Genomic DNA, 15,525 nt, shown 5'->3' with positions numbered 1-15,525 from the left:
GGGGTGAAGTTAAACCTCAGCTTCTTACCTATGGACTAGCCTGCCCCTGCCACTGCCACTGCCTTGCTCGGGCTGGTTTCCCATTAGCCCGGCTGCTCTAGCTGATGTCTCTGAGCCCAGAGGCGGGTCCCCCTTGCTGCTTTGGAGCTCGCACTTAGCTCCTAAAGGGTTCAGGGCCGGGATGGTCTTTTTGTTGGGTGTTCGGCCAGGGCCTTGCACTGATCAGGGCCCCGGGCACTACCGCATATGTTAATAAGGAAAGCTAGATAAGGTACTCACATGGGCTCCCTTCCAATAGCAGGAGCGCCTCACTCGAGCAGTTTTAGCCCTGTGAGGTAGAGCAGTATTATGGCCCTCATTTTAAAGACAGGGAAACTGAGGCACAAAGGGGTCTCATAGAGCTGGCAATTGAACGCTGGGCTCCCAAGTCCCACCCTAGCACCCCAATCTGCCGGCCCGTCCCCCTTCTCTTTGTTCAGCCCAATAAATGAGACAGCAGCACCGTTCCTCATGTTTATTTTCTCACATCATTGAAGAAACATTCCATAGCGTGAACCCAGCATGACGCACCTGGCCCATAAAGGAAACCACCAGTAAAGCATTATAGATACAAGGGCAAGCGCTCCAGGCTCAGTACAAGGAGCAGGGCTGGGCTGGCAGCTTAGGGAATATAAAGCTTGTACATTTAACACACAGTTACAGGAATCAGCTTGGGGCAGAAGATCTCTCTGCTCCCTGCTGTGCTTAGATATCAATTCCTCTTTCTCTCTCCCCTGCACTGGGATGGACTTGGGTGGATCTCTGGGCCAGGAAGCTCTAGACCGCCCCGTAGTATCTTCGGTAAGCCTCCTGGAATCCAATGTGGTCAGCCAGCTCGTCACAGTCGGGGTTGAGCTCACAGATCTCACGCTTGCCCTCGAGAGGGTCGATGATATCATAGAACCTGCGTGTGAACAAGGTGGGTTAATGACTGATAGAATGGTCTCTGTGGTTGTCTAATCAGCCTACATGCAAGGATCAGTGCACCTGCCTTGGGAATGCACCCACCTCTGGGGTGGAACATGGCCGCTTTTAATCCTGGGCGCCATTGCTGGGGGCTGTTAAACAGCTGCCGCGTTCCACCCCCGAAAACAGCCCTCAGGAATGGCACACAGGATTGAGTTCTCCGGGGCTGCCCTGCAGCCACCTCTGGGGTGAAAGCAGCAGCAATGCTAGGCCACCGTTGAGGGCAGGGAGTGAGGAGTTCACTTATCCTGTTCCAATTAGGGTGACACTGAAGCAGGGCGCTGCCTGGGCGTTACCGGGATGCGGGCAGGGCTCCTGGGCCCTGCCAAAAAGCAGCCTGGAATTTATGATGTCCAGAAAGCAGCCAGGGCTGCAGTCTGGTTTACTGTATTAATATACAGGAGCCATTAGTGGCTATGGATCTGGGCCCCAGTGCTGGGCCTGCTGCTGTCGCCTCCACTGGGGCCTTGGCTGATAATAGACAAGCCCCAGGTACAGGAAGGCAGGCCCAGTGGTTAGCATGCTAGCCTGGACCTTAGGAGAGAGGGGCTCAGTTCTCTGCTCTGCTACAGCCTCCCTGCGTAACCATGGGCAAGTCCCTTAGGCCCAGCTCCTGATTAGGGAGGGAGATGCCTTGAGCCCTTTGAGGCTGGGGATGGATCCAGGGGTGTTGGGAGTCTCACAGGCCACCCCTCCCAGCCAGCCCCCCCAGATTAGAGCAAAGTATTTCAGCTGTCAGGGCTGACACCGAGAACAGGAAGGGCTGGGTGCACCAGGGAGGATGAATCAGTGAATGACTGTAGGGTTCCTATGGTAACGTGGGCCTGGTGAAAACTTCAGCTGGCCTGAGCCTGTCAACACCCCCCACCCTCCTGCCGGCTTTGGAAGGGGACCCCAGCGCCAGCAGCGGGCTGTGGGTCGAGCACATGCCCGTGGGCCGCAACCAGGGCTTTACCTGTTGTAGACGTAGCTCCGTTTGTGTCTCCTCACCACCTCAGCGCTGTCCTGTTTGGAGACGAATGCTGCAAGGCCAGGAAATAAAGGAAGCATGAGGAGAATTGCTCCAAAGACCCAGCGTTGCTGTAACGGGACTGCCCTGTAGCTGCCCTGCATGGCTTCGGTGGAAATCCCAGACACCGAGCAGCTGCGGCTCTGTAGGATGGGGAAAATCTTCCCCCTTGGTTACCCTAGGGTCAGAAATAGCACCCAGGAGTCCTGCGTCCCTCTCCCCACCCCCACTCTAACCACTGGACCCCGCTCCCCTCCCTGAGCTGGGAAAGGAACCCAGGAGTCCTGAGTCCCTGTCTCCCCTGCTCTAGCCACTGGACCTCGCTCCACTCCCTGAGCTGGGGGAGTCCTGACTCCCAGTCCCCTGGTCTAAAACCAGGTTCACACTGACTAGAGCAGGGATCTTGCATTTAGAACGGGTGAGGGCGTCCATGAGCACTGCTGGAAGGCTCCCTGAATGGCAGGCAGCAAAGCTGGATCACACACGGGCCGGGCCTCACCTTCAGAGCTGGGCGAGTCGTTAGCGCTGTTGGAATAATCCGAGGCTGCAAGGCACCAAGAGAGAGGTGGTCAGAAATAATATGCCCCCTTCAGCAGTGAGCTCTCCAGGCCCCTGAAAGCCCATCTGCTGTCGGGGCTGTGCAGAGCTGGGCTGGTAGCGCGGGATGTTCTAAAGGTCACAGATCTCCGTGGAGGGGAAAGACTCCAAGGCCAAACAGCTGCCGGGTTTGGAGTGGGCCTCTCGCTAGCGCTTTAGGCACATTCGTGATGCTTTGCAAATCTACTGCACCTGGAAACAAAGCTCTCCACGTCCCTGATGAATGCCCCCCAGCCTGGTACAGCAGCATAGTTATTCCCCTGGCACAAATGGGGAAACTGAGGCAGGGGGCAGCTAAGCGCTGTTGTTACGCAGCGAATGAGATGCCAGTATGCCCCCAGCCCAGTATCCTACATGTGCTCCTGTGCGAGGGAACGGGGGGGACTGAGATTTTCAAAGCAGAGATAGGGACATAAGCTCCAATAACGTCAGTCAGAGGGGGCCTTAGCAGCCTGCAGGTAGAAAGCCCCCGGCTAATGCATCTGGCAACCCCCCGTCCTCGTCTTACCCCCATGGCACAGGCACAGGGTCACCAGTGCCAGCAAAGTCAGCAGGGTGAGTGTCTTCATGGTAGAAGCCGGTTTCGCTGGTCGCTCTTGTCTTGTAGGATGCTCTGCTGATGCCTGTTGTAGCCTGTGGCTCACAGGCCACCATTTATACCCTGCTGCTAGTCCTGGTGTGGCTGGGTAAAGGGCCACATCCCCCCTCATCCCGCCCACTCCGGCTTTGACCACAGGCGGGGAGGGGCCTGGCCCTGCTGCCAGATCTATTTGGAGCCCATCCGTCTGGGCCCAAGGCTGCCAAACCCAGATGGCAATTGTGGTTTCAGGCACCCTTGGGGTGGAAAACAACCCTACGTTCTCAGGCCCAATGGGGGCCCGTGTGGGCTGGGGTGGAAAACAACCCTGCATTCTCAGGGCCAACGGGGGCCCGTGTGGGCTGCAGGGGAATGACAAGGGAGGGGCTCAGGAGCATTGTCAAATGCAGAGACAGGCTGAAACTGTGATGCTCAGAGCTAGCTCCCAACGGGCCTAAAGCTCAAGGGTGTTTGCGGGTGGGGGGAGGCATTAGGATCCTGCTGTAATGATGAGATTCTTCTCCCTCCCCCTGGCCGCCCCAGCAGAGGGGCTGCATCAGAGGCAGGCTGGGGCGGGGGGGGTTCATGAGCGACAGAACGCCACAGTCCCCAGCTGGTGTGACTGGTTCTCAACCATTTCCACCTTGAGACCCCAGCAGGGGGACCAGGCCCAGCTGTTTGCGAGCACCCATGACTTGGAGCAGCCCTGAGGGCGCTCTAAGCTACACTGGGGGAATTGTTCAGCTCCAGGCCAGCCCAAGACCTGGGGAGGAGGGGGATGGTTTGGCGCAAACGCGCCTGAGTCCCCGCTCCCTCTTTCACAGGTGAGAACCAGGAGCATCCGAGGCAAAGCAGACCTGGTGCTCTTGGGGCAGGCTTGGCAGCAGAGGCCCGCCAGGTGACGCGCTTGCGGCCTGTAATTGCTGCTGAGCTGCGGAAGTTTTCTGCCACGGCCCAGCGGGGCTTTCCTATTAGTGAGTGTACAGGGCTCTTAAGCTGTAATTTTTTTTTGCCTTGCAATTTGGTGCACATGCCTTCCCCGGTGCAGCCTGTCATTTAAGCTAATTTCCTGAGCTCCAGCCCCAGGATGGCCTCCAAACCCTGGGGAGGAAACACAGCACGGTGCCGCTCAACCCTCACTCACCCCAGACGCTGGTCGAGCCCTCTCAAGGAAGCTACGCAAAAGCAGGCAAGCTGCTCTATGCCACGTTCACCAGGCAGGGGCCATGGTGCTGCTAGCAGTGAGGCTGAGGACTGAACTGACCCCTGCAAAGGAGTTGCAATTGGCACAGACTGGCCACAGTGGCTGGGCCCAGACCTGGAGGACGCAGGGAGCCTGAACTGCCCACTTAGCCCAGGTAGGCAGGGTTGGCGCACATGGGGTCTGGGGAGAGCTTGCCCTGCTGCGCCTCTTCTGCAGCCAGCACCCTCCGGTTCCCCCAGCTGCTAACCCAGCATTTCGCTCCAGTGCTCACTGGCCAGCACGGCCTGTTCTAGACCCCGGAGAAGGCAAGCAAGAGGTGCTCTGTGGCCATGGGGCTGCATTCCTCAAGCTCACTCTCACTCATGCTGGCACCAGGCAGAGACCCAGGGTGCCAACACCCCCAGGTCCCTTAACATTGTCTCAAAATATGTGTGCAGGGCGGGGGAGTATCCAGGGTTTTCTGGGCAGTGTCCACTGCTGTCTCACTCTCCTTGTATCTTTTGCTCTGCCCCCTTTTAATTCATCCCCCCTGGATTTAGCTGATCTGTCCTCACTCCTGAGGGGGAGGTTGTTGTGGTTTGGGGCAACAGATCAGCAGCATCTGTATGAGGACTCAGGAGACCTAGCTTCTAGATGCAGCTCTGCCACTGGCCTGCTGGGTGACCTTGGGCGAATTACAGCCCCACTCGGTGCCTCACTTTCCCCATCTGTAAAATGGGGATAATATTGACCTGCCTAGGCAAAGTGCTTGGAGATCTACTTTTGAATTGGTATTGTGGCCCAAGGGCAGTACTTAATTCACTGCACAGCTTCATGCAATTCTAAGCTCAGCACAGACGGAAGAGCTGCATGATCCCCTTTAAGCAGGCTGCCTTTCAATGGGACACACAGGTATGTTTCAGAGTAACAGCCGTGTTAGTCTGTTCTTTCAGCAACTGTTCTTTCAGCAACCTAGCCATGTTTACACCCGCAGGCAGGTTGATAAAAGCACATCACGTAAGGGTGCAAAGTTTTTCACAGCCCTGCGTGCGTAGCTCGGTCAATCTAGTTTTTAAGTACAGACCAGGCCTAAGCCACGTAAGTGCTTTTGGAAAATGTGACCTTAAATGAACAGTTATCGACTCACTTCTAGTGAGCAGCACAGAAGGCACGCGGAATGTGCTTGGGCCATGTGGACGAGGAAGGCAAAGGCATGGGGTGGAAAGAGGCACAAAGGATTATGGGAGAAGCAGTAGCTTGCAACCTTCCAGGCCCGCAATGGGAGACAATTCCCTGCAGTCAGGGGCAGGCTGGGATGATGTTCGCAGGGCCACGTCTGGACACGGGGCTTAGCTGACGTGTTCTAGTTTTAAGCTCTTTGTTGATGGGCCTGGCATGGAGCGAGATGGCTGGGCATGGTTTAGACCTTAATCAGGGTGATGGTCTGCAGTAAGCAGGAACTCTTTGCCCATCAACCTCCTAATTTATCCCTGCTGGAGCTAATGTGCAGGGCTGTTTAAACCCAACTACCCCCCCCCCCCCCAGCTTGTGCACGTTTGCAATGAGAGGGCTTTGAGTTCATGGCTGGCTTGGAATAGAAAGCGGTTTGTTTTGAATCGCCAGTGCTCCTCAGGCCAACCTTCCACTTCCAGTTCCTAACCACTTCCAAACCTCGCTTTGTCTGGAGGAGGACCCTGGACTTTGGGGTGGAAGAGAGATGCTGTGGGGAGCTTAAGGCAGCCAGAGGCTGTCAAACAAAGCCATAAACCACAGATCACTTGGGCCAAGTGCGCAAAGTCCAAGCCAAGAACAAGGGGTTTGCAGGCCCAGTTTATTTAGATTATAATGCAGCAAGGCAAGCTTTGTTTACAGAAGAAAAATATACCTCATTTGGTCAGTCTCCACTGCTGTGACTTGCCTCTAAAGGAACTGACATTTGGGTACGGTAAATCCATTGCCTGTTTTCACCATTAATAGTTTGGTGCTGCACAAGGATCAGCTGCCCTTTCTGCATATCATTTCAATAGTGGCTTTTAGTTCGAAACGTAAATTCTTAAGTCCCCAGAAACGTCAGCCAGGAAAAGGCTTTGCTAGGTAGGGGCGTAACACACAGATACTATCAGGTTTCAGAGTAACAGCCGTGTTAGGCTGTATTCGCAAAAACAAAAGGAGTACTTGTGGCACCTTAGAGACTAACCAATTTATTTGAGCATAAGCTTTTGTGAGCTACAGCTCACTTCATCGGATTCGGATGCATCTGATGAAGTGAGCTGTAGCTCACAAAAGCTTATGTTCAAATAAATTGGTTAGTCTCTAAGGTGCCACAAGTCCTCCTTTTCTTTTTACACAGATACTAGCAGGCCAGACACCTGCCGGAACTTGCCTAGGAAATCAGTCACGCACCTAATCTGAACAACGTCGTTTGTCTGATCACGGCCCAGACAGGTCCCAACCCGCATCTGGATCCCACGGTACAGTCACATAGGGAGACAAGCCCGGCCCTGAAGAGTTCCCAATCTAAAGAGACAAGACAGACCATCTCCCCATTTTATGGATGGAGAATTAAGGCAGACAAGCCCAGATCCTGAAAGGTATTTAGGCTCCTAACTCCCAGGGAAACCCATGAGAGTTAGGATCTGGGCCGGAGAGACACAAGAGAACATTTTAAAAAGTGTCTTAGGGACTTGCCCATGGTCACACAGGAGCTGTGTAGCAGAGCCACACACTGCGTTCAGCTCTCTTGAATCCTAGTCCTGTGTTTTAACCCTCACTGTTAGCTCGAGTACCGTGGTTCAAGCAGGCACCGGCCACCAGCACAGGTGGATTTTACTCACGCTCTACTGACCCAGGGCCAGCAGGTCCCTTTTTAGTGATGTGCTTCTATTTCCCTAGTTAATGGGGGGCAGTTCATAAGTCTTCGTGTTTTATGCCCACCCTGTACTAAGTCAGAATGGTGCATTGCACAAGTCTAAATGACTTCAGCACTACAGAGAATCAGGCCTATTGCGTCTGGGCTCTGGGAAGACAAAACGCCCAGCAGACCTTGTTTGTCTGTTTTGGCAAAACGTTCCAGTTAAATTGCTGCAAAGACGACAATTAACCACATAATAATGGGTTAGAGCAGCTACGACGAAGGAAGTGTTTATTTTTCTTACTAGGAGGCACTTGTTAAAGGGGAAAAAAAAGGCAGGTTCTAAGATTATAAAAACAAGTGTTATTATGTCAAAACACCATTCCAAGTAACTATGTACAAGGGATTCATCCACTGTACCAGTGTAACATCTCTCTCCCTGCTTTAGACGGTCACTTGCCTTCACATCTACAGACTGTTCTGCTGACAGAAATCCTACGAGCTGAAGTTTTGGTATTTGCTTCTTTCCTTCAGAGGTACAGGTGTGTTACTTGCTGCAGAAGGAACCTACGATTGGCTCTATTACACTCCTGAAATCCTGTGAGTGGTCATAAGAACGATCAGTATTAAAAATTCTACCTTTAAATGTGGAAGGACAGAGTTCTCTCTGTTTGGTAAAGCTTTTAAGATAGCGCAGCATGAATGCAGATCTGCTGTAGCTTTCAAAACCTGTGTGAGATCTTCCTTCCTGTTGAGCTTAGTTGGGAATCGGGAGTTATTGCTGATTTTCCTAAAACCCTGGTGCAGTCGCTCATTTCAACACATTTTGATCAATTATGTCCCATAACTGTTTCAGTATATCCAATTTTCACACGGTGTTGTAAACTGTTCTCTCCCTTCTGTCTGACAAATGAACACAAAAGCTCTTGACAAGTCAAGTTTTCAGCGCAATTTGAGTGGGTATTTATGTAAATGCACAGAGAATCCCACTTCCGAAAAGATCTGCAAGGCTTCACTGATGAACATAAACCCCATACATGAAACTCCTGCAAAAATCTTCCCCTGCCTCCTCATTCGGGCTCCTGGAACGTCATGATTAGTTCTCTCTGTTCTTTACTAATTGCCTGGATAGAAGAAAAAATATTGGTGAAGTCTCTCTCCTCCACAAATCCCACTGTTCAGGAAACAAATGCAGCACTGATGCAAAAAGGAGCATCGTTTCCACACTTGGAGACAGGACAGTGTAACACTGCTGACAGCATGTGCAGAATACAGCTCATTCATTGTTCAGATGCACTGATCCAGGAACAAGGCCCCATAAGGGAAGGAACTGCACGTACACAAAACACCACCCTAGGCAAAACACTCTGCTTATGAGCACAGATGCAGGACTAACCCCCCCATGCCCTGCAAATGCATACAAGTGAAATTATGCATTTAGAGCCGACTTTTCCAGAGAGCTCGGCATCCGTCTAGATAAGGGCCACATCTGTTTTAAATGCTCAGCATCCAGCTGCTTCCACTAAGACACCAAGGGCCAGATTTCCATTGGAGCAGCTCTTTGGAAAATGTGGCTCTAAGAGCAGGTGCAAAGGCAGCCCTGGTGAAAAGTCTGGCCTTAGGGGTCTGAACAGTTCTTCTTGCCATTACAGGGACAGTCTCATCTTCCCCTCTTCTGCATGTCCTAACAGCTGTTAAAAAAGAACTTGCATGAATAAGCAAAATCTTATGGGTTTCCTGACTCTTCATGAAAGAGGTGTGATTATACATGGGGACCTCACTGTGGGATATAGGCAATTAACAGCATTATGCAATTAGCTGATATGCAATTAATCAGAGTAGCAACAGATGCAACACAATGAAGCTAGATTGGAGCCTTGGGATTTGTGCACATAAGCAAATCCTGCAGTTGAGTGCAGTTTGTTTGCAGCTAGCATTCTTGGAACCTTCTATCCCAGTGTGGCCATTGTCTATTCAAACTGGAGAGACTGGGACACTCTCGCTCAGTTTTCTTGATTTGGAGGCTGGCTGGAATGGAGATTTTACCTGCCATGCTTGCTTGCGATTTTGTATCTGCTGCTGCATCTCTGAGATTCTCGCCCGTCCGGCCAATACAGACTCTGCCAGCTTCCTGTTCTCCTCCTCCTTCTCTTTCAGGGCTTTACGCAGGTATGTCTGGTGCTTCAGGAGGTACGGCACCATGGCACTATGAATATCTTCCTCCGGGATCCCACTGGGGCGCCTGGAAGTGACAGGGATGTTGTTGAGAGGACTGGAATGCACCAACTTTGCATGGTGCTGTACTTAAGTGCTTTAATTGGAACATGTAATATTACAATAATTGATCAGGCCCTCAAGTCCAGTATCCTATCTTTGGCAGTGCCCAACAGTAGAAGCTTTAGAGCAAGGCGAACCCACCCCATAATGAACCTGTCTCACTGTGCCATGATGTAGGTGGGGGGAAGGGAGGAATCCTTTCTGACACTCATGCAATCAGATGATGCCCTGAAGCATGAGATTTGATTAACACACATCCCCACCCTTGAACACGAAAAGGTACACAAATTATTGGTGAAAAGATCATCAGCTGCCTTTCAAAGACAACACAATGCGACTCCCAGCACTTCCAGTGGCCAATAAGCCCCAAGGGCTACGCACCATGTAAATTTTCAACATATCAGGACACTCCAAGCAGCTACGGTTCAGAGTAACATTCAGCACAAGAATTTACTTCCCCTCCAACTCTATGGACATGGCCTAGAACGTGTGATTCTAGCACACACAGAAGTCCAACTAGTTGACGGAGTCAGAGATTCAAATAGACTCCGTTAAGTGGAAGGTGCACTTTGGAAATCAATTTCCTGTCGCGATACAGTAGTATGATTTAAAAAAATCCCCTCTGCCATTCACCTTTGCGTGAAATTCACCCCATCCAGAGAGCCATCACAAGATCTATGCACCACTTCACTTCCACGGGGTTTAATGTGCTGCACAAGGGTCAATTTTATCTCTTTAAGAATCAAAGGAACAGGTCTCCAATAAACTAGCACAAGCATACTTCCAACATGCCAAGCAGAGCACTGCCTACCACGCGGGCTCTTCCCGATTCTTTGCTTCCTCCACAATTTTATCCATCGAGGCAAAGAGCTCCTCAAGATTCCCTTCCTCCTTTATCTCACGAATCTCCTCCTGCAGAGGAAAACCACTGGGGATTCAAGAACGATAACAAAATGGAAGTACAATCCATGGACATCTCTCTGCTTGGTCCTTCCCACTGTGAGCGCAAGGACTTTCTCCTCTACATGTCCTTCGAAACAGGAAACAAGTACAACCTATGCTTTGCTTCCTCAGTCTGTAGTCAGCTCCAGTGCATTTGCTGCTGCTCATAGCTTTCCCAAGTAGCAGAAGAATGAAAATTGTCCCAGTCTTGTCAGTTGTCAGGGAAGCTATTCAGAACTCTGCAGGCAGTCATGAAACTGACAGGGATCAAGACAATTTCCCCCACCAGTACAGATAGGCACTGGGGAAAGACCCAAAAAAGGGGGGACAGGGAAGGGTATATTAGTTGCAAACTTGCTTAGGATCTCAGGGAACAAATGATCAGAGCACACTGTATTGAAGCACATAGCTTTGCAGTTTCAGGAGCACCACCTAGTGATTGGGAGTCGGATCTGAGGTAAGTCAGCTGTTTTGTGCCTGGTCTATAAAAGTTTACCCATCTGTAAAATGAGTAATATAAACCTGTCACACAGGGTTGATATGAGGCTTGATTCAATATTATTTGGAAAATGTTCCAAGACCTTTGGATGAAAAATTCTGCAACATCCAAAGCGTTATATTTCCCCATACACCTTTTGGGATGTTACAAACAAGTCTTTAATTCTCAGCTAAACATTTGCAGTTCTTACCTGAATGGAAGTTTGCAGTTGGGATATAAACTGATCATATATACTTCTGGTCATTTCAGGCTGGAGTTTATAGAAGCGATGGTAGCAGTTTGCAAACCTCTGGTAACTGTGCAAAAGAAGAAGAAAAAAAATGCAAACCAGATAAGTGGTTTAAAATACCACACACTGGAAATTACAGAGTTACAACACTGTAAAAGCCTGACTGAAGATTCATGTTTATGTCAGAAGAGAACAAAATGGAAGTAAAAAATATTCTGTAAAATTGTCCATAGTTAACAAACCATATGCACAACTGATCCATACACATCTGTAGACTGGTTGGTCTAACAAAAGAGCACCAATTCACAAAGGTTTTATTGTGTTCAAAAGAACAGAACAAAATCTTTATTCACAGTCACCTGTAAAGGGCCAAATTCTGCACTCAGTGACATTTACATAACCCCTCTGAAATCAGCAGTATCGCAGTGGTATAACTAAAGGCAGAAATTGGCTAAATCAGATGGGTTATCCTTCATTTCCCTGCGATCTAGATTAGGAGTCGGTGTCATCTCCTCCATAGGTGGAACTGCTGTGTGAGCAGCTGAACCCATGACAGGAACTTGCGGGAGATTAGGGAAACAGGATGAAGCCACAGGGGTTGGTCTGCACTTACCACCAAATGCACGTTTGGGAGGGGTGGATCTAGACAAGTGGTGCGTTTTTTCCTACAACAGGGCACCTGGTCCAGGAATTATTAAGGAGGTGGCAGGAACAGAGTGGAACGGATACTCACTTTGCTAGGTCTTAAGACCTAGGGTGGCCCCTCCATCTCAAGGAAATACAAGACAGCTGTATGAAAGGTATCAGATGCTGCTTGTGTTTAAGGGCAGTGCCTTCCCCCCACCAGAATTACATTCATGGCATCAGTTTATCGGCAGCTATCACAACACTTGGGCCCTTTGCATAATTAGTGTTTGAAATTAAAATTTTTTTAAAACTCTGATCTGATGCTTTTTATTGGCTCTGGGGGGCAAGTCACTAGGTACTAGATAAGGGGCTGGGCAGGTGTACTGACATTACTACCCAGAGGGAGAAGGGGAGCCAGACTGAAGGCAAGACTCCCCCTTCTCCCAACAGGCTGTGCAGCTAGCTTTAAAAGAGCCCCTCACCAGGGTGTCTAGAGCTCAGCCACTGGTCTCTGACAACACATGGGAGAGAGAAACAAGACCCTGGCCAACTACACAGACCCAGCCACAAGTCTCGCGTGATTTCCGCCTAAAGTCTCGCGACACTTGACCCGCCCCTTCCTCACCCCTCGCGAGACTTCCCGCTCGAACCCCCTGGCCCCCCGTTCTCGCGAGATGTTGTCCCCTCACCTGCCGGCGGCCACCAGCTTCTCCAGGAAAGCATCCACCACGGTGTCGAAGAGCTGCCCGCGGCCCGGCTCTTCCTCCGGGGCTGGCAGCGAAGAGAAGCCGCCGCCGGCGGCAGCGGCCCCCTCGCCCTCCGCCCGCGCCGGGCCCTCGCCGCCAGCCGCCGCCATCTTGAACCGCCAAAGAAATCTTCAAGCGCTCGAATAGTCCCGCCCCCGCTTCTTCCGATTGGCTGAGGCGGGAGCTCTGTCCCTATTGGTGAGATCTCGTGTCACTCGGGAGAGTAGCCCCGCCCCGTAATAGCCAGCCCAGCGTCAGCTGGTTCGGTCCCTGTGTCCTCCCCCGGCGCCCGAGCAGCTCCTCGGCAGCCGCTGCCCCGGGGTTGCTGGCTCCACGCGCAAGCCCCCATTCCACGGGACTGGGTGGCGGGAGTCCCAAGAGCCCGGCTCTGGTAGAGGCACGGCTGCCAGCTCTTGCCGTTTTATTTTTTTAGCCCCAGGCTGCTGCTAGTCCGTTGTGTTCCTTCAAGCCCAGTGATCAAGGGGCGGGGGGAGGGAGAGCTCAGCGGTTTGAGCATTGGCCTCCTAAACCCAGGGTTGTGAGTTCAATGCTTGAGGGGGCCATTTGGGATCTGGGGCAAAAATTGGGGCTTGGTCCTGCTTTGAGCAGGGGGTTGGATAGATACCTACTGAGGTCCCTTCCAAACCCGCCTTGGGATCCCTTCTGAGTAAAAAGAACAGGAGGGCTTGGGGCACCTTAGAGCCTAACCAATTTATCTGAGCATCTGTGTGGAGGAAAGCTGGCAAAGGGGATCCCGATGCACCCTATGGCCACGGAAACCAGAAAACAAAGAACACACACCTTGGAAGCTCCTTGAAAAGACAGGTTTCAGAGTCGCAGCCGTGTTAGTCTGTCTTCGCAAAAAGAAAAGGAGGACTTGTGGCAGCTTAGAGACCAACCAATTTATTTGAGCATAAGCTTTACAGCGATGCATCCGATGAAGTGAGCTGTAGCTCACGAAATCTTATGCTCAAATAAATTGGTCAGTCTCTAAGGTGCCACAAGTACTCCTTTTCTTCTTGAAAAGAGAGTGAGTGTGGGTTAAAAGATCAATATACTGTGACAGGGTCAGGCCAGATGGCTATAGGAGAGTAATCTTATTGGGATTCCCCTCCCCCCGCGCAGCCTAAGAGAGGGGTCCACAAGACCTGGAAAACCAAATAATTACAGGGGACAAATAATGAACAACAGGGACAGGAGTGTGGTCAAATATAGGAGAGTAATAGAAGGCAGATATATTATAAGTAGATCCCTTTTCCTTGGGTAAGGTAACAGGGAAGGTTCCAGAATAATCAGGAACCTTCTGGAGACAAGACAGACAGGCTGATTGGCTGCAGGTGTTCTAATCAAAAAGCTGCTAGAATCAATTAAGGCAGGCTAATCAGGGCCCCTGGGTTTAAAAAGGAGCTCACTTCAGTTTGTGGTGCGTGTGATGAGCTGAGTGTGAGAACGTCCACTGTTGGAGGATTGAGGTGTACAAGCATTATCAGACCCCAGGAGGAAGGTCCTGTGGTGAGGATAAAGGTGGTGTTGGGAGGAGGCCACGGGGAAGTAGTCCAGGGAGTTGTAGCTGTCACACAGCTGTTCCAGGAGGCACTCTCGACAGCTGCATTCCACAGGGCCCTGGGCTGGAACCCAGAGTAGAGGGCAGGCCTGGGTTCCCCCCAAATCCTCCAACTCCTGGTTAGACACAGGAGTCGTCGAGCTGGACTGTGGGTTCAGAAAAACGGCCAAGGTGAGGGCTGCTGTGAAGCTCCAAGACGAGCAAATCCGCCAATAAGTGCAAGACCCTCCAAGGTAGAGCAGGAACTTTGTCACAATACATACAGACTTGAATTCAATTCTTGAGGTTCAGATACATAGCAGAGATGAGCTTGTAGTTGCCAAAAGTCCTTTTAGAAATAGTTCATAGGTTAGAGTCCAGTGTCCATATTCAGGGTTACTCCAATCAGTGATTGGGGATCTCAGTCCTTATGGTTTGTTTCCCCGTCTTGAAACCCAAAGCAGATCTGGCAGGAATCATCTTTGTGTTCTGCATCTGCACAGCCCTTATCATCATGGGGTTCCACTCTATGACTAGGGCTGTAACTAACTACTACACTAACAGCTTTGGGGTTTGTTTGTTTTGTTTTTTGTAAAAGTCTCATGTGTTTAAAAGTAATCAGTGGGTAGGGGCCTGGCTCAAGAGCTTTGAACACAGGGGGTTGGTAATACTAGGAAATTCATTTCAGTGCTATGTGCCACTTTCACTTCTCTGTGCTATAAGGATAATACCCATCTCAAGGGCATACTGGGTGATTTGCTTCACATTTGTAAAGCACTCTGCAATACGTTAATCCTTTTCTGCCCTCCCCTGGGAGAGAAACACATGGCTGGATAGTAGCTGTAGGGGGAATACTATTACAAATCCCCTTACATGAAAGTATGAATGGAAGTGTGTCTAGTACTGACTTCACAAGAGCTCACCTTGAGGGGCACAAGAGCCTTCTCCTTTGCATTTCCCATCATCAAGAGCAGCCTTCCTGTATTATTAGTATGACACCATCGCTTAGGAGGTCTCCACATCTATTGGGAGCTCTTTGGGACAGGAACCTGTCATTTATAATACGGTTTGTACAGGGCCAAGCACAATGGGGTTCTATCTGGTTGAGGGCTTTAGGTGCTACTGAAATAAGTGTTTAACAGACACCCTAAGCCTGCACCCATTTACATGGGTGTCAGTCAAGCATAACACCGTTGAAGTAAATGGAATTAACAGTTTCACACTGGTGTAAATTGAGAATCAGGCTGCATCTCATTTATAAATGACTTATAAGTCAAAGTCATTTGACTTATCCCACCTTAGATGTTGTAGGTAGAAATGTATTGGGGCTGCAGTTAATAAGCTGTTACATAAAACAGACTACGGTTTCAGAGGGTAGAAAAAAATCAAGTTAATTTACGTTTTGCAATGTTTGCAAGGTATCAAACCAAGATAGATGCA

At 50.5% G+C, this 15,525-nt stretch overlaps 2 protein-coding genes across 2 annotated transcripts; both read right to left on the bottom strand.

Annotated features, from left to right (window-relative positions):
* Nucleotides 1–500: 500 nt before the first annotated feature.
* BGLAP (bone gamma-carboxyglutamate protein) lies at nucleotides 501–3,762 on the bottom strand. Its single transcript, XM_073322718.1, has 4 exons — nucleotides 3,120–3,762; nucleotides 2,514–2,558; nucleotides 1,961–2,027; nucleotides 501–943 (listed from the first exon to the last, which is right to left on the bottom strand). Exons 1-4 carry the CDS (start codon nucleotides 3,520–3,522, stop codon nucleotides 817–819), a joined length of 642 nt encoding a protein of 213 aa, XP_073178819.1. The 5' UTR covers nucleotides 3,523–3,762; the 3' UTR covers nucleotides 501–816.
* A 4,394-nt stretch (nucleotides 3,763–8,156) lies between these two features.
* Nucleotides 8,157–12,689, bottom strand: PMF1 (polyamine modulated factor 1). Its single transcript, XM_073322717.2, has 5 exons — nucleotides 12,486–12,689; nucleotides 11,131–11,236; nucleotides 10,311–10,411; nucleotides 9,269–9,464; nucleotides 8,157–8,346 (listed from the first exon to the last, which is right to left on the bottom strand). Exons 1-5 carry the CDS (start codon nucleotides 12,650–12,652, stop codon nucleotides 8,293–8,295), a joined length of 624 nt encoding a protein of 207 aa, XP_073178818.2. The 5' UTR covers nucleotides 12,653–12,689; the 3' UTR covers nucleotides 8,157–8,292.
* Between the last annotated feature and the right edge of the window lie 2,836 nt (nucleotides 12,690–15,525).

This window comes from Lepidochelys kempii, chromosome 24 (genome assembly GCF_965140285.1).
Source record: "Lepidochelys kempii isolate rLepKem1 chromosome 24, rLepKem1.hap1, whole genome shotgun sequence".
Lineage (NCBI taxonomy): Eukaryota > Metazoa > Chordata > Testudines > Cheloniidae > Lepidochelys > Lepidochelys kempii.
Note: the sequence above shows the minus strand (reverse complement) of the source record. Positions and strands in the feature narration are given on the sequence as shown.

Bases quoted from the DNA above. Each gene is read 5' to 3' on its own strand.
- PMF1 (XM_073322717.2), bottom strand. From the start codon at position 12,652: ATGGCGGCGGCTGGCGGCGAGGGCCCGGCGCGGGCGGAGGGCGAGGGG. The intron at 9,465-10,310 runs GTAGGCAGTGCT...TGTCACTTCCAG, and splicing joins AATCGGGAAGAGCCCGCGTG to GCGCCCCAGTGGGATCCCGG. The intron at 8,347-9,268 runs GTAAAATCTCCA...TCTTCTATCCAG, and splicing joins ATCGCAAGCAAGCATGGCAG to GCAATTAGTAAAGAACAGAG.
- BGLAP (XM_073322718.1), bottom strand. From the start codon at position 3,522: ATGCAGGGTTGTTTTCCACCCCAGCCCACACGGGCCCCCATTGGGCCT. The intron at 2,559-3,119 runs GTAAGACGAGGA...GGTGCCTTGCAG, and splicing joins CCTGTGCCTGTGCCATGGGG to CCTCGGATTATTCCAACAGC. The intron at 944-1,960 runs GTAAAGCCCTGG...GTTCACACGCAG, and splicing joins CGGAGCTACGTCTACAACAG to GTTCTATGATATCATCGACC.